This window comes from Poecilia mexicana, unplaced genomic scaffold (assembly GCF_051168715.1).
Source record: "Poecilia mexicana isolate PSO_F unplaced genomic scaffold, ASM5116871v1 scaffold_19, whole genome shotgun sequence".
Classification (NCBI taxonomy): domain Eukaryota; kingdom Metazoa; phylum Chordata; class Actinopteri; order Cyprinodontiformes; family Poeciliidae; genus Poecilia; species Poecilia mexicana.
The window spans coordinates 1,104,697-1,126,809 of NW_028263388.1; the positions used below are offsets into that span (position 1 = coordinate 1,104,697).

Genomic DNA, 22,113 nt, shown 5'->3' on the forward strand with positions numbered 1-22,113 from the left:
GTGCAGCTGGTCTCCTCCTTCCTTCACTGCGCAAACGCGCAGCAACAAATCCTAAGCGATGTGGAACTATAACCACTGAGTGAATGGGGAAGTTTGGTGTTGCGGCGGAAAACTGAAGCAGTCAAAATGCATCAACACAACGAAGCTAATACGACATAAAAACAATGAGATACTTGACGGAGTTTGGCTACATCGAGGCTCACTGCAGTAAAAAAGACATACGGAGGATCAGACAGCAGGTAAAGCAGCGCACAGCTACAAACACTCACCCGGATTAGCATGACGGTCAGAAATCTAAACAAATAACCTGGAAAATTATTTAAGTCTTCGAGCTGCGATGTAAGACGCTGGTTCTGCTCTCCTGTTGAACCGCTGCTACGCTACAGGTAGTAATATCTGACAGACGGAGCTTCGCTTCTGCTCCACCTGGTAGTGACTCTCACACCGAACCTGCTTAAAGCTGCAGCATCTAACTTAAAAATACATTTTACACACGTATTAAAACTTTCGCTGTCCTAACATGAGACAGATAATCTCTAAAAAATAATTGATCTCCTCCCTGATCTGCATAATTACTCCGCTCAGTCAGAAACAGCCAATCAGAGCTAGCAGTAATCAGCTAGCCGCCATGCTAACAGGAAGTTTTCATTCAGTAACTCTGGATTGTTTATTGTAATGGATCCTGTTTTTGCCTTTGAATGTTAAGTTTTATACTTGAACTTCTTGGCAATGTTGAGAGGTTTTATTTTGGCTCTTTGCATTATTTAGCCTCTTCAGAGCCTTCATATGTTATCAGTCTGTTAAAGATAGTATTATTGATACCAGTACAATTTGCACAATGCCTGTTTGGTTTAGTTTTCTTGGAAAAAGTTATTAAAAACAAGTTTTTGTCTAAATTAAGGTGAATTCATGGTTCCTTTTTCCACATAATGTAACCAGTAGGGTTTATGATAAAAAAAAAAAAATAAATAATTATGTGATCGGTATCGGGAGGAAAAAACCTGATCGGCACATCTCTAGAAAATACATTGCCATAAATATGACAGATTAAGAAAAATGCTAATTTCCATGCAGAGTCTCATAAAACAACCAAAACAAAACAACAACTTTAACACTGTTCTGTGTTTTCTAGGCACATAGTTCCATTTTATGGCATAATCAAATAACTATGTTGCTTTCAGTTGTTATAAAGATACTAAAAATATTAAATATGACCTGATTTAAAAGCTCCTCCCCTTCCTGAAGCTCCGCCTCCAGGAAGTCGTCCCAACATGGCTCCTCTTTAACCCTTTAACGTTTTTACCAGCGCTGCTCTGAGCAGCAGCTCCTATGATGAGCTCAGCTGGTTGCTAATTGCTGCTGGCTAGTCTGGAGGAGCAGAGTGGGGGAGGAGCTGCGGCTGGAGGCGGGGCTAGGTCCATTTTGCTCCGTCTCATCTGGAGTGCTGCAGCCGATTCTGAGCAGAGCAATCTGCCGAGATCTGGCGTTTCCTGTTAGGAAGCGACTCCCAGAGGAGCCGCCATCGGACACCACCGCGGTGACACGCCACCATGCAGCTACGGCACCGCGGCTTTGAAACACCATCACCGTGGAGACAAACAGCTTTCCTTTGGAGGGCATTAGCAACAGGGAAGCCATGTTTCCACGCAGCAGCAGCTCTTCTCTCCGAACACAGCAGAGAATTTCAGCTGCAGCTGGTCCAGAATGCTGCTGCTGCTGGTCTGACTAAAACCACCCGGTTCTACATTCCTTCTCTCAGAGACTTTAAACTGCTGCTCATTTATAAATCGCTGAACGGATTAAAGATCTGCTGCTGGATCGACCCGTTAGTTCTGGTTCTGCTCTGTATCCAGAACCAGAACCAAACATGGATAAGCAGCTTTCAGCTTCTATGCACCACAGATCTGGAACAAACTTCCAGCAAACTGAAAAACAGCCAAAACTCTGAGCTCCTTAAAATCCAGACTAAAATCCTGATTACAGCCGATTTTGAACCATTAATGAAACTTTGATCAACATTCTGATGAAAATACGACGTTTACTGCTTTTTCTGTTTGCTGTTTCTATAGTTCAGTGTTTTTATGATGTAAAGCACTCAGTTTCTCAAATGAGCCACAAAAATAAACCTGATTGATTTTCTAAACATTGTGCCAAAATAAAAATGCTTGAAGTCACAGAGCAGCGAATGAAGACGTCATGAAATCTCGACGCGTGAAGCTCACACGCAGACGTTCAAACAGGAATATCAGTTACAATCAACAAACCAGCTGCTGTAAGAGCAGAGAGACGCAGAGACTTCCTCTCACACAGAAACAGTAATTATGTCCGTTCTGGGAGCGAAGGGAGCAGAGAGCCGTCTCAGCGGTTCTGACGGCGCTGCAGATGCGATCGCTCCAGCGCTCCTCAGCGCACCGATCGCAGGGCAGCACCGAGGAAAACATCGCTCTGCATGATGTCTGCTCACACACACACACACACACACACACACACACACACACACACACACACACACACACACACACACACACACACACACACACACACACACACACACACACACACACACACACACACACACACAGTCAGCGTGGCAGTCAGCATCAAAGCATGATGGACAGAGGCCCATCATTAGCAGGAGAAGACGGAGGCAGGAATCACTGAGACGCCGCTGAGAGACGTTACGACAGAGGAAAACCAGACCAAACCACAGATCCACACAGGTCCCACTGGTTTCCTGATTTTTACTGGTGCCAGTCCGATCGCTCCTGATCCTCACCAAACCGACCCGGGTCCAACGGGACACACAGGAGGTTCTGGTTCTGCGCTGCAGAAACATTAAATACTACGGAGCGTATATGTTTAGTTTTTAGTGTAAATATCTTAGTTCACCAGAAATACAACTAAACTAACTTACAAGTTACTTTTTGTTTGTTTTATGCCCATAATTCCTTAATATTGATAAAACATTAAACTTAACTGATTATTTAACTTATAACATGAAAACATGTCTTGTTATAGTGAGAATATTTTAGGGCTGAAACGATTCCTCGAATGATTCGAGTACCTCGATTACTAAAATTCCTCGAGGAAAATTTACCTGCCTCGCAGCTTCGTTAATTTATGTTTTATTAGTTAGCGCACCGTGTTCCGGCCGGGACTTCATTTGCGTTGCGCGGAGCTCTCACTTCCGCCTCTGAGTTGTTGACAAAAGCTAAGTCTCAGCGGCATAAAGTCCAATCTTCAAGATTGGCCCGTGGGGATTTTATTGATTGATGATAATGCCCGACTTTTTATCGTTTTTGGGGAACCAATAAGCATCCTTAAAATGACTGGGGGAATGCCTGGAGTACGGCAGCATTTCTCCTCCGGGGCTGCTGGTTGAAAGCGAACGGCGGGAAGAGCGCTGAGGTGAGCGGATAGCCTGAACAGGGCGGGCGGCTGAGTAGCTGATGCTTACCGTGTAAATGTAGCTTTACCGACGAACCGCACAATACATTTCATATCCCGGCCTGAAGAAACGGGTGGCGGAGCGCATCGTACATGGCTGGTAGATGAGTTTCTGAGTGTGACCAGTGAAGGTGTCGTAAATATCCCGTATTGCTTCCCCCCGTGTTCGTCCCCCGGTCTAACGGTTCGTCAGTCCGCTGGTCTATTTCCTCCCCTCCACCCCATGTTCGTTCATTCGCCCTCTCCTCCCACTCCAGGCGGCATTTCCCGTATTTTCAAACCCAAAGCGTGACAGGTTAGGTGGCAAGGTGAGTTTAATTAATCTATTAAACTCACTGAAGATGAATACATAAACTAAAAGCTGGATTGTAGACATTTTTTATAAGCATATTTGTGAGCCTGCCTCTTTGTTATTAAATTCAATATAATTTCAGATTTTTCTATAACTTTTCTTCTGGTTAACTTAGAAAGTGAGCTATTATTGTTACAGGTTAGTTTTCTAAACTACAGAAAAGCAACTGTTAGGGATGCTCAAATATGAAAAATTGGACTGATATTGATATCTGATAGTAACACCGGTATTATGCCAGATTTACCAATATTTCATTTCATAATTTTTTTATCCGATTACTCGATTAATCGTAAGAATAATCGATAGATTACTCGATTACTAAAATATTCGTTTACAACAGCCCTAGAATATTTTCTATCAATATTAGAGGATTGATAACTTAAAATCCTTTATCTTGCTGAAAACTTCCCTGTAAGTTCATTTTTTTCCTTTTAAAGTTGAACTGAGGTAGTTGCACCAGAAACTAGACAAAAAAAAAGATTTTGTGTTTTTTAACTGAGGTTTTTAATATAAAGATGCCTGGATGTTTTTATTGTAATTATGTAAAGCACTTTGAAATGCCTTGCTGCTGAAATGTGCTAAACAAATAAAATTTGATTGATTGATTGATTGATTAATTGGATTAAAATTCATTTTATTACTGGTGGGAACTGATTAAAAAGTTAGAATCGTTTTTTTAATCAAAACCTATTGACAAAATGAGCAACATTTCAATTTAAAACCCATTTCTGCTGCTAAATTATTGAATAAACAGCCGTATGAGCTGGACAATAAATATATTTGTAGTTTTTAATCTTTTCTTCAGGTTCTTGGAGCAGAGTTCATCTTTTTCCAGTTTCAGGAGCTTCATTAGAAATGTGGACGCTGACATTAGGATTTACTTTTTCTTTTCTATTTTTGCAGAGAAGTTGACTATTTACACAGGAAATGGAGGCTGGAGGTGGTGCACCATCAATAACCTTCCTGTGTGAAACACAGACTGACAGTAGAGAAGAAAATTTACCAAAATATCTATAATTTAAACCCAAAGAAAACATCTTTACTGGACTTCATTGGGGCTGGACAGAAAGGTTGGTTCCCTTCAGAGAACCGACTGATCCTGAATAAAAACCCGAAGAGACCAAATCAAAAATCCAGAACCGTTTCTTTAATGTTTATAAAAATATTTCCAAAGTTTTCCAGCCTGAACCATTTCCCTCCGACAGAAACTCCATTAACCAGGTGAAAAACAACACAAGTGACCAAAGCCAATATTTCTTTTGGAAATTTGTAGGCAGCTGATATTGCTGTGCAATAATAGAAGGATTTATAGACATAAAAAACACATTAACATGACAAAGGTCTGCAGAGCTCATTACTGCGGTTTCACAAAAACAGACAAAAAAAGCAGCTCACAAACACATAAACCCTCGAAGCGACAGCGATAACCGCTCTCCCTTCGCTCCCCCAAAATGCAATTAACTATTATGTGTCCCGTTGTAATCTGCCGTGTTCGTTTTATTTCCCCCCTTTAAAAGCAGCGGCTTATCTTACTGCTCTTCACACGGAGCAGCGCTTCTGTCCCCCGGCAACGCAAACACAAAGTCAAAGTCGAATCTCAGCAGCACTTCAAGGCCGACGGCCGTCAGGCTGAGAGGAATCACTGCTGCGCAGAAATAACTTCAGATGTTTGGCCGAAAGAGGGAAGACAGTCGCATTTTCACCAAGTAATTTATTCATTTTTAAATGTCAAAGTTTCAAGAAAAATAATTAATTAGTAAGCTAAATGTTTAAAACTAAGTAATTAGCTATGAGCTAGCTAAACATTTTGATTGGAGTTATTTAGCTACATATTTACCTGTACAGCTAAATATTTAGCTGAACAGGTAAATATCTCCAAACTAAATATTTACCTCACATAGCTAAGTAGTTAGCGCTGAGCTAGCCAAATAGTTAGCTTACTTAGCACTGAGCTAGCTAAATAATTAGCTTAGTTAGCGCTGAGCTAGCTAAATAGTTAACTTAGTTAGCTAAATAGTTAGCTTACTTAGAACTGAGCTAGCAAAATAATTAGCTTAGTTAGCACTGAGCTAGCTAAATAGTTAGCTTAGTTAGCGCTGAGCTAGCCAAATGTTCAGCGATTTAAAGCAGGAGTTGAAGAGGTTTGGAAGACCAGGCTTTTACTTTGGTAGTCCACTTCTGGTTATCAGAAAGTGAATTAACATTTTAACCAAATGTTTTGCTCCGAGGTAAATATTTAGCTTCAAACTAAATATTCATTTTTGACAGTGTAGCTTCACAAACGGATTACTGAAAATCCTGTGACTGAACTGATGAGTTGAAAGTTCATTTATTCTGCGTTTATCTGTGGGATTTTCTGGAAGCGAACCGGACCAAACATCCGATTTCTGGTCGAGGAGACGTGGAGAAAGGAGTAGAAGAAAGCGTCTTACCGTCATTGCCTTGGCTCCCTTCTCTCTTGAGCATCTGAACGGCGCCGACATACTTCTTCAGCTGGACCTTCAGGACTTCGTTCTCCCTGAAGAAACACAGAAAAGTCTCAGAAAGCTGTAAACAAAATGCAACGTTTAAAACCCCTCATCTTTTCCCCAAACGGACTGAATTAGGTTTCCAGTTTGAGACAAAGCCGTTCAAACGAGTTCATTTCTATGGTAGAAGCAGCAACTAGACCTGCTTTTGAAGGACAGTTTTGTTTACAGACACTTCATATTTCTTTTTTTTTGGGGGGATATTCAAAATGTTTTCCAGCTCCGGTGTTAATCACCCCAGATTTACCGTCCAGCTGACTTTGTCATGGTGAAAAGAAAAGTTCTGTTTCTGCTGAGGTAAATGTCTTTTATTCATCAGGTTCTGCTTGATGAATGTTGATTTTTTTTAACTTTCTTTGCTGAATATTTGGTGAACAATCCACAGGCGGAAAAGCGTCTCTGTGTGCTGGGAATAAATAAAGTGCTGAAAGTTGTTCAGAGTTTTATGTTTTCCAAGCAGCAGCAGGTGAAGCCCAGGAAACGGCCGGTGGCTCTGAAGTCCTGATTATCTGAGGTGAAATGTAAATGTGGGAGCAGGACACGGAGACGGCGGTCGTCTCATAGCGCCATCGAATCAATCACAGCGGCGGAGCGGCTTTGTGGCGCCGCCGGTTAAATTTAACCGCCTCTGTCTGGCTCCACCCCCCGGCGCGGCGCGGCCGGACTCGGCTGCCCTGCTTATCAAACTCTTTTCACCGCCAACAAAAGGAGAAGCGGCGGCTGGCAGGAAGCCGGCGAGTCCAGCATGACGAGCTCTCAGAGAACCGTTATCAGAACGGCGGCGGCCCAGGCGCTTCCCGGGCCGGAAACCATTACTGTGTGTTTTTACTGACACCACAACACACACACACACACACACACACACACACACACACACACACACACACACACACACACACACACACACACACACACACACTCTGATTCTACCGATCCGGTCCAGTGTTCAGGTTATTTTAGCTGCTGGACCTTTAAAATCAATCATCGCTCCATTAAAGGGGCAGTGTTATGTGCTTTACAGTAACCGTTACCTTCAGCTGCCATAAAATGATTTAGCTTTATGTCAAAAATGACTGAAAATGTCAGGAAATTGTTGAGCTACATAATAAAACAAAAGGAAAATAGTTCTGTCTAGTTTTTCCAGTAGTAATGCAGTAAACCACTGATTACCACAGTTGGGTCCCAGTACGATTCATCCATCATCTGCTAATAGTGGAGCATTCATCAGCCTTACAGTAAATATTACAGTACATCATGTTCGTTTAAAGGGATAGTATTAAGTGTTTTATGGGTGTATATTCCAAATAATTTTTTTTTTTTTTGAAAATTAAGAGAATAATCTCAAAACATCAAACGCCACCAGAGAGCGCTACATCTCAAACACAGGAGGTTTAATTAAATGTCTCCTTAAGGAAACGTGACCTTCAAGAGCCTAGTCAAAGGTTTTCATTTTAATGATTATGTAATATCATCGTGTCGGTTAATTTGGATGGGATGAGTCTTCTTAAAGGGGCAGTAGCATGTTTTCCAGGCACAGTTATATTTTATAACATTAGTTATAAAATGTTAAACACATCAAATATGACTTAAAATAAATTTGACTTTCTGATTTAATGTCTTGAAATTGGGCCTCTATCTCTTTAAAAGCTCCTGCTCTTCCTGAAGCTCCGCCTCCAGGAAGTCATCCCAACATGGCTCCTCTATTAACCCTTTAACGTTTTTACAAGCATCGCTCTGAGCAGCAGCTCCAATGAGGAGCTCAGCAGCTGTTTGCTAATTGCTGCTGGCTAGTCTGAAGGATCTGAGTGGGGGAGGAGCTGCGCCTCGAAGGCGGGGCTAGGTCCACCCAGGCGTTTAGCAGCTGAATGGTTGCCATGGTGAATCATATGCAACTTTAAAGAAGTTGAAAGTAGAAACGTGCCCTTCCCCCACATGTTGCTGCACAATGGACTGGAAGATCACAAGGAATAAAAAATAAATACATCAGCTGATTGGGAATAATTGTAAGACTCTTCTTATGATATGAAACATGTTTAGTGCAACTGTTATAAAGTTCGTTTGCAGCATCATGATTGGATGAAATCTGTCCAGAGGATTTCATCCAATCATGAACCGAACCATCAGAGGTTCGGTTCAAGCTGCTGCATCGTCTCTGCTGCGACGGGAAGCTTTGGGTCCAGAGGGAGGAACACACGCTGCTAGTGGAGCGTTACTTTAACCAGGAACTCCTCCGTTTGTTCAGCAGGGAATCGTTTATTCAGAACTAAACGCTTCTCTGAACCAAACAATCCAGAACATACAGTTGCTCTCTCAGGTTACGATGCGGCGAATTAACACATTTTACTGAATTATTGATGGCTCTGATACGACAAAGAGGCTTTCAGCTGATGTAATGGGCCGGGCTTCTCCATTATTCAGCACAGAAACAGCCGCAGCCGGGACGAACAAGCCAAATGTTTTCACCTCGTTAGGTTTGCTGTGTCAACCTCAGTTCTCCGCTGAATATCAATCACAACCCAGGAATTATGGGCTGATTCCTGATCCACGGTGGATTCAGTTGATCTGTGGTGAAAACAGCTGACATGATGGCAGGAGTTTTATTTACATCCCAACGTAAAAATCCAACTCTATAGGAACATCTGAGGAGGTTCTCCTAGACAGCTGCACTGCAAAACACAAAATATCACCAAGTATTCTGGTCTGGATCTCAGTTCACTTGAAATAAGACGAAACTAACTTATCAGTAACTTGTCAGAAAGTCAATAATTCCTTAATATTGATTAAAAAATACTAGTTATGATAATCTGCCAGTGCGGTCCCCGACGCTGATCTCCAGGGTGAATTCACACCAGGAACGACTTTGGTTCAGACAAAAAACTGATTTCATCCGTTTGGTGCGGTTTGATTTCACATTGTGTTTTTGTTTGCAAACAGAAAATAAAAACAAAACGGGATCGCTCACCTTTAAAATCAGGGATTTCACGTCTGCACTGCAGGGCTGCAAGTAATGATTATTTTAGTTATTGATTAATTGGCTATTCTGACGATTAATCGAGTGGAATGATTTGCAACCCAATCGGTGAGGATCGGATCATGAACTGAAGGGAAACTCGTCCCTCAGAAGCAGAAATACAGAAACTGCAGAGCGGGAAGCGGTGTGTGTGTTCAGCAGATAAATGTTTAGTCTGAAAGCTCAGGGTGTAAAGGTTAGCAAAAGGTTTGAAGGAGGCAAATATTACAGAGAACAAGGTCCCAGGAGGAAGGCAGCAGCTAGCGTAGCCACAGTAATTACTGCGTTTGTCTTTATTTCCCTGCATCTCTGCAGGATTCTCTGCGCTCACAAGTCGTCTTCATTTGCAATAAACTGGCTGAACCGCCGTTGTTCAGGTGAGCAGCCGGTAGAGGCAGAACGACGCTCCAGAGGCCAATTTACAGCCAAACGGCCCAGAAAAAACTCAAATAAATAAATATTTAAACACCATTTCAGTTTATTGGGTGCAGCTCTGAATGTTTAACAGACCAGAGGAAACGAGTTCGTTTAGGTTCTGCTGTCCCTGAACAACCCGATGTTGGGCAATTATCGTAACTTTTATCATTTACCAAGAAAATTTCTTAATAGAATTTAGGTTTTTTGTTGTCATGATAAATTTCAGTTATTAATGGTAAATAAAAAAACTAAATGTTTACAATTAAATGTGTTGTTTTTGTTATTTTTCCCCACTTTGTTCCACAGGATGAATACATTTGAAAATATGATTAAATCTGTATGTTGGCTATGTATTCTTAATAATATTTTTATGTTTTTTATTTAAAGGAAAAGCTGGGCAGCTAAGCTAACACTGGTCATTTAAATTATAGAATTTTATCCACAAACTGATTTTAAATACAAACTGATCTAACTCTTTTTCTGTCATAATTTAATCAGAATCTCTACATTGTTTTAATAGAAAAATTGTTTTTTGAATGATAAATTGTTTCCGACCCTAAAATGGGTCAAAGGTCAAACCTGATCTCCATCATGGGAGAAGAAGTGGAGCTGGTTGAGGAAAATAAATACGTCGGTATTTAGCTGAACAACTGGAGAAACAAACAAAATTAATAAAATTATGAGCAACTATGACCATCCAATTCATAAAGCGTAGAGAAACAGTCAGAGGCTTCTTCAAACACGTTGTAATACAGACTGCTACAGGAGATCCTTCCTGCCCACAGTCATCATCATCTACAGTAACTCTGTAATTAAATGATACAAAAACATTTAGTTTCCCTTCAGGATCAATAAAGGATCAATCATTTTAACGAAACCTGAAACCGGCTTCTAGTCATCAGAAACAGTTTCTGTGCAGACAATGAGATCCTCTGAAGGACCCTTTCATAATAGTAATAATAATAATAATAGTAATAATAATAATAATAGTAATAATAATGATAGTAATAATAATAATAGTAATAATAATAGTAATAAAATAGTAATAATAATAATAATAATAATAATAGTAATAATACTAATAATAATAATAATAATAATAATACTAATAATAATAATAGTAATAGTAATAATAGTAATAGTAATAATAATAGTAATAATAATAATAATACTAATAATAATAATAGTAATAATAATAATAATACTAATAATAATAATAGTAATAATAATAGTAATAATTCAAGGTTACTGAGATTTTCTGCTCATGATGACTGAAGTTTGTTTTCTTGCTCTGGTTATTTTTGGGTTGTGAAATTCAAAGCTTTGTCTCTTTCCAGTTTTGTAAATTATAAACACAGTAATATGAACTGATGCTGATAAATCACATTATGGTTTCCAATAATAACTGGCCTTTAATAGTAAATTAAATTTCCCAAAGCAATCGCTGGCAGCTCCACTAAACGTTGCAGTCAGTGAGACGATGGAGTAAAAATCGGTTTATTTTCAGAGTTTCCCAGGAAATGTGGATGATGCTTTAATAATCACAAACATTCCTGCAGAACCACCAGAACTGCAGCAGCGGCTGCATCGGGTCTGAATACTTCTGGCCCGGTCAGAACCGCAGCTTTAGCGCCAGGTTGCAGGTACAAAGCAACGGTTGACTCAGAAAAACAACGATGCATCTCTGCAGCTCAATCCTCTCCAAATCTGCAGATCAACCTCCTGCAAACTGATAAAACTGTAACAAACATCAATAACTGGATATTCTGGTTCTAATTTAAGTTGAAGCGCCTCATTTTACTTTCAAGCTGCATTTTTAGCTCTAAATGAGATGGAAATCTAAATCCAGAGGGGATTATTGTTCTTGGTTGTGCAGATTGTCATCACAAGCAGCAGCAACAGTGATGCAACCAAATGAAATAAAATATATCTCATTTCCTGCAACTTCCAGCAATGTTAGAGCAGTTCACCGAGCTGTAAATCAAGCTTAAGCAAGAAAAAAATAAATAATTTTTATCTGCTTCCTTCCATCCTGACAAGGTTGGTGAGAGAAAACTAACTGGATGAAGCTTTCAGCTCGACTCAGCACATCAACGCCTGCACAGGCTCAACGTTAAACCAAATCCTTCAGGCAGCTCTCCTTACAAAACCTGCAGAGATAAATGACCTCAACTCAAAGATATTCCAATCTAAAGTCAACAATTTAGCAATTAATGCTATGAAAAGCAAAATCAAATTCAGTTTTAGTTCTCAAAGAATCTGACTTCAGTTTCAGGCTCACAGCGTCAGAAAAGCAGAAACATATAAATTTAGAGGAGGTTAAATAAAGTACATATTTTGTTTTTGTTTCCAGCAGAGCAGCTGATTTTTTGCTGGTTTGCTGGTGCCTCTCCAGCTAATGTTCCAGACGAGAGGCGGGTCACCCTGGACAGGTCGCCAGTCTGTCGCAGGGCTGATTTTTATTCTTTTTTTTTTTTTTTTTGTTAAATTTTAAAAAATCCTTCATTTTGTAACTACGCGGTACGGTACAGGAACGTACGCACGCGCCTAAAGTAACGCAAAAAAGAGGAAACCACAAGCGATTCCGTCTTCGTTGAAGAAAATATTTGGACTCTTTTTGGTTTTTACCTGAATTCCCGGGAAGAAAACTGTGCTGGACACGAGCTTCACCGAGTTCAAAGTTCACAAAATGGAGAAGGAGAACTTCTGAAACACTGCTATTACAAGAAGCTAAGCTATAGCTAAACCATGCTACGCGGTTCCCTCCGGTACTGAGCTCCGAGAGGCGAACTGTGATTGGTCAGACTGCCGAGTACAGAGCTCTGGGAGGCGAGCTGCGATTGGTCAGAAGGTTGTGGGCGTGGCTTATAAAAAAAAAGATCTCGGAGAGATTTCACTTCCCCCGTCCAGTTTCTGTATCCGTAAGCAACGTGAATACTTTAATGCAAAGCTTATCCGACATGATGAGAAATTATGAATATTCTTACTATTCTTGACTAAAGAACAGTAAGCTTTTTTAACAGTCAAACAGCTAAAAACTCCTGGACTGACGCAGAAAGGTGGCGCTCTCTCCCTCTGTAACGTTTCTTTAAATCAAAATGGAGGATACAGGGAGGAAGCGATTCACTCCAAGATGGATTAATATTTAAAACTTCATAAATGTGAAAATGACACTTCAGTGTCTCATTCAGACTGAAGCAGGAGGATCCTTTGATCATCGATCGACTGAAGCAGAGATCATTTTTGAAACCAATAACCAATAGTTTTCTCATTCCAAATGTCCATTGGAATGAGGAAACTCATTCCAATTGGCTGTTATCGGCTATACAGACACTAGATAGCCGATAACAGTATCGGCTATCAGTAATAGCCGATTACTGATAGCTGATAACATACCTGGAGTAGTAAGCAAAAAGACCTTGACATCAATACTCTAATCAAGATTCAAAACACTTGATTCATGAAAAAATATGCAATTTTGAATTTAAAAAACTATTACTAATCCATCATTTTCCAAAATCTATCAAACAAAAGCGTTTCTCAAATGAAAATCTATTTAAATAAAGTGCATTAATAAAAAATAAAGGCCTCTGGAATTGGTCTGGGATTTAAACAAACACAGAGAAAATGGTTTCCATAAGTTGACAGCAGGGCTGCTGGAGGTTTTAATAATCGTGATTCATATTTTATCACCACCGCCTAACACACACGTTGGCTTCCTCGCTCCACTTTCAGACTCGTCTTTGTGCCAGAAAGTGAACTTTGTTTAATCCCTCGCAGAAGGAACCCGACTGGTCCAAATCTCCTGGTTATTGACGCCCTGAAACAAACATTCAGAACCAGAACGGCCGGCGGCAGAAAGAGAGCAGAGCGCCGGGCGGCAGATGGTCCGCTCACCATGGGGCCGGGCCTCAGAACCACACCGCCGCTCTGGGATTACACAGCGCCTTAAAGGCATATGGAGATCACACCCAATTCAGATCTGGTTTAGAGTCTGGGTTTCTGTAGCAGCCGCCACGCTGCAGATGGAGAGAAACGTTACACTAAATTCATTACCTCTTCTTTAAAGTCTTGTTTTCCTGAAAAGGCTGAATGATAACTACATCATAATAACCTCATGAATCTGGGTTTATTCACAACACTGTTATCAGAGACACGACCGATAATACTTTCAGTTTGATATATATATATATATATATATATATATATATATATATATATATATAATGTAACAGTGTTTAGGTTGTAGAATCCCACTTGCTTTATGTATCAGTGCAATGGGGAAATAGCGCCCCCCTCTCTGTGTGGTTGGTTATATACTGCTGGCTCCTGCACTCAGTGCCAGTCTGTGAAAGCTGCACAAGAGGTGAGTTTCATTCTTCAGCACACCGAGTAGAAAGATGTTAGCAATCGATAAAACATAATTTTTATTAACTTAGATAAATAGAGTGCAATTAATATTTACTAGATTCGTGCCTGGCACTAATTTTTGCACTTTCATTTCATTATAAAACACTTCATGTGCTAAGTTTAAAAAAAGCTAACATAACGCTCGCTCTGTTGTAGTGTGCTGATTGAAGCTGAGCCGTTGCACTGATTCCAACCCGATATGTTCTCATTCAGGTACATCATTTATTATTGTATCCTTCATTGTATGATCTTTAAAACATGATTTTTACTACACTCAGTGCCAGTCTGTGAAAGCTGCACAAGAGTGTGCTGATTGAAGCTGAGCCGTTGCACTGATTCCAACCCGATATGTTCTCATTCAGGAAATAAACTGGAGATCACCCAGAAACTCCTTGTCTTCTTTAAAACTACACAACGCAGAGTCGAGGGGTTACTTGGGCTGGCCTGGTACAGTGGAGTGAAGCAGAACCCGGTTACATTGGTGCCGTGACCCGAGCTTCTGCAATCCTGTATCTGAAGCGGTGCCGTCTATTTCCTGGACAACGGTTGGAGTCGCCACATGGGCCGTGGGAAACCCCGTAGAATTTCCCTCTTTTCCGCTATTTGCGGTTTTCTATTGGAACACTGAGGTGGGATTCTGTACATCTGGTTGAAAATATATAATAAAAAAAAAAAAAAAAAAAAAAGACCGATGCAGATCTGAATCATGACAGACTTTTCTGGTTTTGGGAGAGGGAGGGGGACAGTTAGTTTTACCCCACTGCAGTCATTTGGCAGGGGTAGGGCAGGTTTGCTGGCAGCCCCAGTCTCATCCACACCTAGGCCCGTCTTTGCCGAGTTAAATGAAAAACCTGTTGATGGTGACTATGATGATTCCCATCATTCTAAATCAGACGCCAAACCTACTAAGGAGAACCTGTATGCAGAGATAGCGACGCAAATTGGGGTTTCTATTGGAGAAAGCATTGCATCTTGTATTGAGTCTCGCTTGGGCTGTGGACTGGGAAACAGTGTTCTTGGGTCTGCCAGTAATGTGCTCTCAGAACCTTCACTTTTGAATGTGATTGTGAAATCTGATGTTAAAGAACCTGTGTGTTTTAGAGGGGATGGTTGTGACACATGCAGTGTGCAGGAATGGGAGGAAATGATAATGACCTATTTGAAGAAAAGAGGAGTACAGGTAGCTGAACAAGCTGATGAAGTGCTTGTTAAACTGGCAGGGAGGGCAAGAGAGATTGTCAGGGTGGGCATACGTAGTAAGCCATCCTTATGTCTTAAGGAAGGCCCAGAGCCTATTTTTGAGATCCTCAAGCAGCACTTTAGTGACACTGCCTGTTCAAGCATGCCTCTGGCTGATTTTTATGCAACATTACCTGCCTTAGGAGAGACACCTTTTGACTACTGGCTCCGGCTGAACAGAGTCATGGAACTGACAGAGGACTGTCTCAAAAGACAGAATAAGTCCTTCGCGTATCTGACAAAAGAACTGACTGCAATGTTCATTCGTCACTGCCCAGACTCAGAACTGTCTCTTATTTTCAAATGCAAGCCGTTGCAGCAGTGGACACCTGCTGATATACACGACAAGTTGCTAGAGCATAGCAAAGATCAGAAGTGTGGCCCTCAGCAGAGTGCATCCAGTGCTTTAAGTTTTCAGCGACAGGAGGTGAGTCCTCATGTGCCACAGGTGACATGCGGCAGTAAATGTACCACACCATCACCAACTTCTGCCTCAGTACCATCTACTGGACTTAATGCACCAGCGCCTGCTGATCGTCTTGATCATGTGATCGCTCTGTTGGAGAAAGTTCTGGAGGGTCAACCCCGACAAGCAAAGCCACCTGCTAAAGATGATGTCAGAGCTCATCGAAACCAAACACACAAAGTCATGCCCTGTGCAATCTGTGGTGACACTGAACACTCTACCTATTACCACTGTAGAGCCAATCAGTTGTGCTTCATCTGCCATGCTGGTGATCACACACGGGCTCGGTGCCCCAGGGCCATATCTAACAAAGTGAGAGGGCCTGAATCAGCTGCCCAGCAGCTGGGAAACTAGTTGGCCTACATGTGGAGGGGGCAAGTGTTAGGCCTGAAATTGTGCCCCAAGAGACTGATTTTGATGATTTGGAGTCAGTGTACCAAACTGTCTATGAGGAACGACAGCTTGGCCATCGACCAGTACTTCAGAACACCCAAAGACTGAAACAACATGATGAACTGTTCTATGAAAATGTGACCCTTGGTGGCAAAGTATCTATTAAAGCAATGCTCGATAGTGGCTCCATGGCCTGCACCCTCAGTACCAACCTGATGCCCCATCTCTTAGATCATGCAGTATTGCAGTCCCCCACCTTGCAACCCACTGATGTTGTACTTATTGGTTGTGGAGGTTCGAAGACAATCCCATCTGGTGTGTGTGACATTACAGTGGAAATGTATGGCTGCAAAGTTGTTGTGCCTGTGCTGGTGGTTGCAGGACAAAGGGAGGACCTTATCATAGGCAGCAACTTTATGAGACATTTGGTCAATCGCCTGAAGGCAAAAGATGGTTTGGGGGTGGGATGCAGCAGGATCTTAAATACAGAAGACATGTCTAATCACAATGTGTTGAGTTTAATGTCAGAAGTGGTGGTTCCAGAGAGTGTCAGTGATAAGATTGGAACTGTCAAGCTAAAGAGAGCCATAACCTTGGAACCATTGACAGAGCACCTGGTCTGGGGCAGGCTGCAGCTAGGAGGTAATGAGGAAGTGGGCAGTGCTGTAGTGATAGAACCCACAGCAGCAAGGTCAAGGCCAAGGTCAGTTATGGTTGGGAGAACTGTGGCACATCTTAAAAGTGATGGGTGGCTCCCTGTAAAAGTATTAAACCCCTTTGAGAAGCCAATGACTTTAAAACGAAACATGAAGCTGGCTGATGTGTTTACCTGTGCAGCAGTGGAGAGCTTCAGCCCCACTGACTCCTGTTTACAACAGAATATACAGCTCCCAGCTACTGACTCAGCACAGTGCAACGATGAGCAGAGTCTAGTTACTGATATTTCCACCTTGCCTGATCATCCATCTTCAGGGCGAGAAACGGGTGACAGTAGCTCTTTACATGCAGTGCTGCAACATCTGGGGCTGTCTGACATTGATATCAACTCATGTGAAGTGTCACAAGCTAGCAAAGAAAAACTAGTTGACCTCATAGCTCGGTTTGAGTCCATTTTCTCAAGAGACAAGCTAGATTGCGGCAAAGCTACGGGCTATCTCCATCGGATTCGAGTAGTAGATGACAAGCCATTCCGGTTGCCATGCCGACGTGTGCCACCAACTCATTATGACAAATTAAGACAAGCTCTGAATGAAATGGAGGAACGGGAAATAATCCGAAAGTCTTGCAGTGAATTTGCATCACCTTTGGTCTTAGTTTGGAAGAAGTCTGGTGGTTTAAGAATATGTAATGACTTTCGCTGGCTTAACGCTAGAACTGTCAAAGATGCCCATCCTCTTCCGCATCCAGCAGATGCACTGGCTGCTTTAGGAGGAAATGGATTTTTTTCTACAATGGACCTGACTTCAGGCTACTATAATGTGGAGGTGCATGACCAGGACCGCAAGTACACGGCATTCACATCACCGTTTGGGTTATACGAATACAATCGTATGCCACAAGGACTGTGCAACAGTCCTGCGACCTTTATGAGGATGATGTTGGGCATTTTCGGAGATCAGAACTTCCTCAGTGTGCTGTGTTACCTTGACGACGTCCTGGTTTTTGCCCCCACTGAAGAAGTGGCACTGCAGCGCTTGCATATGGTGTTCCAGAGACTGCAGGCTCACAATCTTAAGTTGGCTCCAAAGAAGTGCCACTTCTTGAGGCAGTCTGTGAAATTCCTAGGGCACATTGTTAATGCTGATGGAATAAGGTCAGATCCTGACAAAATAGCATCCATTACATCCCTTACGGAAGCAGACCTCATGGAAGATGGTTCTAAGGTTCCATCCCAGCAGAGGATCCGCTCGTTCCTGGGAATGGTCATGTATTACCAACAATTTATTGAGAACTGTTCATCCATTGCAAAACCTCTGTTCCGGTTGACATCTGGAGAGAGAGGCCCACGTGGTCCCGGGAGAAGGCGCCGGCAGGCCCGTGCGAAGCTGCGTGAGGAGGATTGGACGGATGACTGCAGGACAGCATTCTTCAAGTTGAAGCAGGCTCTGTTGGATCGAGTGCTCCTGGCCCATCCAAACTTCGAGGAGCCCTTCCTTCTATCTGTTGATGCCTCCAGCAGCGGCCTTGGTGCTGTGTTGTCACAAGTTCCGGCTGGGGCTTTGACATCAAGGCCAATCGCCTTTGCCAGTAAGACACTTAGTCACGCACAGTCCAAGTATCCAGCGCATAGGCTGGAGTTCTTTGCTTTGAAGTGGGCAGTGTGCGATAAGTTTCATCATTGGCTGAGGGGTCATCAGTTTACAGTATGGACCGATAATAACCCTCTGACTTACATACTGTCTAAGCCAAGATTAGATGCATGTGAGCAGAGGTGGATTGCAAAACTGGCGCCTTTCCAGTTTGACATACAGTACATCCCTGGTCCTAAAAATGTGGTTGCTGATGCACTGAGCAGGGAACCCTTTGTGCAGCCCACTGCCTCCCATCGTTTAATAAGAGTGCCATACAATGATCTGCTGGCTGAGGCAGAGGCAGTTGCCACAGGTGGGGTGCAGGAGGCTTTCAGATGGACGGTTCACTCACCTGAGGAGCCCCCAGGCGATGTCCAGCCTATTGTTTCTCAGTGCACAGCTGTTGTACAGGCCAGAGGGCTGACATCTTCTGAGGTGGGAGCTGTCTTCCAGGTTCATACAGAACATGAGTCCAAGGTGTGGCCACATGCTCTCCTTCTGCCTCAGTTCTCTCAGACTTTGCTCACACCGAACCAAACTGATTCTGAAATCTTTTCGCACGACGAGCTAGTGAGGCAGCAGCGGTGTGATGATACACTGTGTAGGGCAATCTTCTATGTAGAAAGGGGGCGAAGACCATCAAGGAGAGAGCGTGCCAAAGAAGTGACTGATACAAATAGACTTCTGAAGGCATGGAACAAGTTGACTGTGAAAAATGGTGTGTTGTATCGAGTCTCCAAGAATCCTGTAACAAAGGCAAAAACCTACCTGTATGTTGTCCCACCTGCCCTGCGTCCTGCTGTACTGAAGGGAGTCCATGATGAAGCAGGCCACCAAGGTCAACAACGAACCCTTTATCTGGCCAGGCAAAGATTTCACTGGTCTGGGATGGCTAAACATGTGGCAGAGTATGTGAGGTGCTGCAAGCGATGCATTGTTAGCAAGTCACCTGAACCAGAGGCTAGAGCACCTTTAGAGAACATCAGGACATCAGAGCCCCTGGAACTGGTCTGCATAGACTTTTGGTCAGCTGAAGACTCTGCAAACAAATCAGTGGATGTGCTTGTGGTCACAGACCATTTTACAAAGATGGCGCATGCCTTTTTATGCCCCAACCAGTCTGCCAAGGCAGTGGCGCACCAACTGTGGCATAACTATTTCTGTGTCTACGGCTTTCCAACACGTTTACACTCTGATCAGGGAGCGAATTTTGAGAGTACACTAATCTCTGAACTATTGAGTGTTGCTGGTGTCCAGAAGTCCCACACGACTCCATATCACCCAATGGGTAATGGTTCTTGTGAAAGGATGAACCGCACCTTGGGCAATATGATTCGTGCCTTGCCTCCGAAAGCTAAGCAAAGATGGCCTGATGCACTGAAAGCCCTCACTTTTGCATACAACTGCACTGTTCACGAGACAACCGGTTTTGCTCCATTTCTGTTGATGTTTGGCAGGGTCCCAAGACTCTCAATTGATATAATATTTGGCTCTGTCATTGACCATCATGACGTCACAGATTATGACCGATATGTCCAGACACTAAGGAAAGACCTCAAGGAGGCGATGGACATTGCACAAAGAACGGCAAGCAAACAATTGCAGCGCCACACAGATCTCTACAACCGGAAGGTCCGGGGATCCCCAGTGGAGATTGGAGACCGTGTTCTTTTAGCCAATAAAAAGGGACACGGCAAGAGAAAACTTGCAGATCGCTGGGAGAATGTTGTCTATACAGTTTTGGACAAGAATGACACAAGTCACACCTTTAAGCTGCAGAATACTTCCACAGGCCAGGTGAAGATTGTACATCGCAACCTGTTAATGCCAGTGAACTTTCTCCCTCTCGAGGATGCTTTGCTGCAGGAAGAAGTGGATTTGTCTTCTGAATCTGGCTCGCTGATGGCGGATGGCGATGGAGAGACTGTGGGCGGAATGTCTGTGGCATCTGCTGAGTACAGGACAAGAGCTTGGGTTTCTGACTTGCCATCTGAAGTGCCCAATGAGTTCCTGATGACTGAGGATATTGAACCAGAAGGCGCTGTTGTGGACCATCGACTGGCCTCTGGCTGCGCTCCCACTATTGACTCTGATGTACAAGAGAATTCGACCAGTGATGTGCAACACTCCGACCTGGTCATGTCCATGGATCCAGCTACATGCTCTTCTGCTTTGGGGGCGGCAACCACTACTGGGCATGACCCAAACTGTTTACCTTTGATTAAGGTTCATGTCTCACCTGAAAATGTTGTGCCCTCTGGGGATCGCACTGTTGTTGACAGGACGGTGAGGAACCACAATAGATCAAGGGTGGGAAGGTTACTTAAGCCTGTTTCTAGATTGATAGAGATGATGCACCAGAAAATAGAAAAGGTTTGATTCTAGTGAAGACAGGGTTTGTTTTATTGTATTTGTAATAGAAAACTGTGTCTCGGAACAAACAAGGTGCTCTTGTTTTCATTTGTCTGTATCAGGATGGCGTATGGTTATAACAGGTTGAAATATGTAATGGGCATATTTTGATTTTTTTTTTTTTTTTTTTTTTAATGATTCCCACATGTGTGATGAAGGGGTCTGGCCAACTTCTTCTTATACTGATTCTTTTGAGAATAGTCATCTGACTGGATTTTCTTTGTAACTGTACCGCCTGGAATTTGCTGAGCAGATTCATCACATCTCAATGGCTCTGTATATGCTGTTGGACATTTTCTAGAATGTTCAGTGTGTTTTGGTTCTCTTTTTCTCTTCTGGTTGCTGTGGTGTATCTGACTTTATTTTTGGGGGTGGGGGGGGTGTTGCTTTTGTTTGTGATATTTGTTTATTTTGGGGTGCAAGTGGAATTCAGCAGGGGGGAATGTAACAGTGTTTAGGTTGTAGAATCCCACTTGCTTTATGTATCAGTGCAATGGGGAAATAGCGCCCCCCTCTCTGTGTGGTTGGTTATATACTGCTGGCTCCTGCACTCAGTGCCAGTCTGTGAAAGCTGCACAAGAGGTGAGTTTCATTCTTCAGCACACCGAGTAGAAAGATGTTAGCAATCGATAAAACATAATTTTTATTAACTTAGATAAATAGAGTGCAATTAATATTTACTAGATTCGTGCCTGGCACTAATTTTTGCACTTTCATTTCATTATAAAACACTTCATGTGCTAAGTTTAAAAAAAGCTAACATAACGCTCGCTCTGTTGTAGTGTGCTGATTGAAGCTGAGCCGTTGCACTGATTCCAACCCGATATGTTCTCATTCAGGTACATCATTTATTATTGTATCCTTCATTGTATGATCTTTAAAACATGATTTTTACTACACTCAGTGCCAGTCTGTGAAAGCTGCACAAGAGTGTGCTGATTGAAGCTGAGCCGTTGCACTGATTCCAACCCGATATGTTCTCATTCAGGAAATAAACTGGAGATCACCCAGAAACTCCTTGTCTTCTTTAAAACTACACAACGCAGAGTCGAGGGGTTACTTGGGCTGGCCTGGTACAGTGGAGTGAAGCAGAACCCGGTTACATATATACACTGCGCAGAACCCTCAAGCTCAGCGAAGGACCCGAG

At 42.5% G+C, this 22,113-nt stretch overlaps 1 protein-coding gene and 2 long non-coding RNA genes across 5 annotated transcripts in view; 2 read left to right on the plus strand and 1 right to left on the minus strand.

Moving 5' to 3' along the window:
* Positions 1–22,113, minus strand: part of snx29 (sorting nexin 29) — a 127,392-nt gene that overhangs the window by 85,832 nt on the left and 19,447 nt on the right. For all 3 annotated transcript variants that reach the window (XM_088016540.1, XM_088016539.1, XM_088016541.1), the window contains exon 14: positions 6,232–6,317. In XM_088016540.1, coding sequence (XP_087872666.1) covers positions 6,232–6,317 — 86 coding nt within the window. The remainder of the gene's footprint in view (positions 1–6,231; positions 6,318–22,113) is intronic.
* LOC148153548 (uncharacterized) lies at positions 13,975–14,820 on the plus strand. The gene is made up of 2 exons (XR_015766372.1): positions 13,975–14,120; positions 14,321–14,820. It is a non-coding gene; the product is annotated as an uncharacterized LOC148153548 (long non-coding RNA).
* LOC148153549 (uncharacterized) lies at positions 21,416–21,979 on the plus strand. The gene is made up of 2 exons (XR_015766371.1): positions 21,416–21,547; positions 21,748–21,979. It is a non-coding gene; the product is annotated as an uncharacterized LOC148153549 (long non-coding RNA).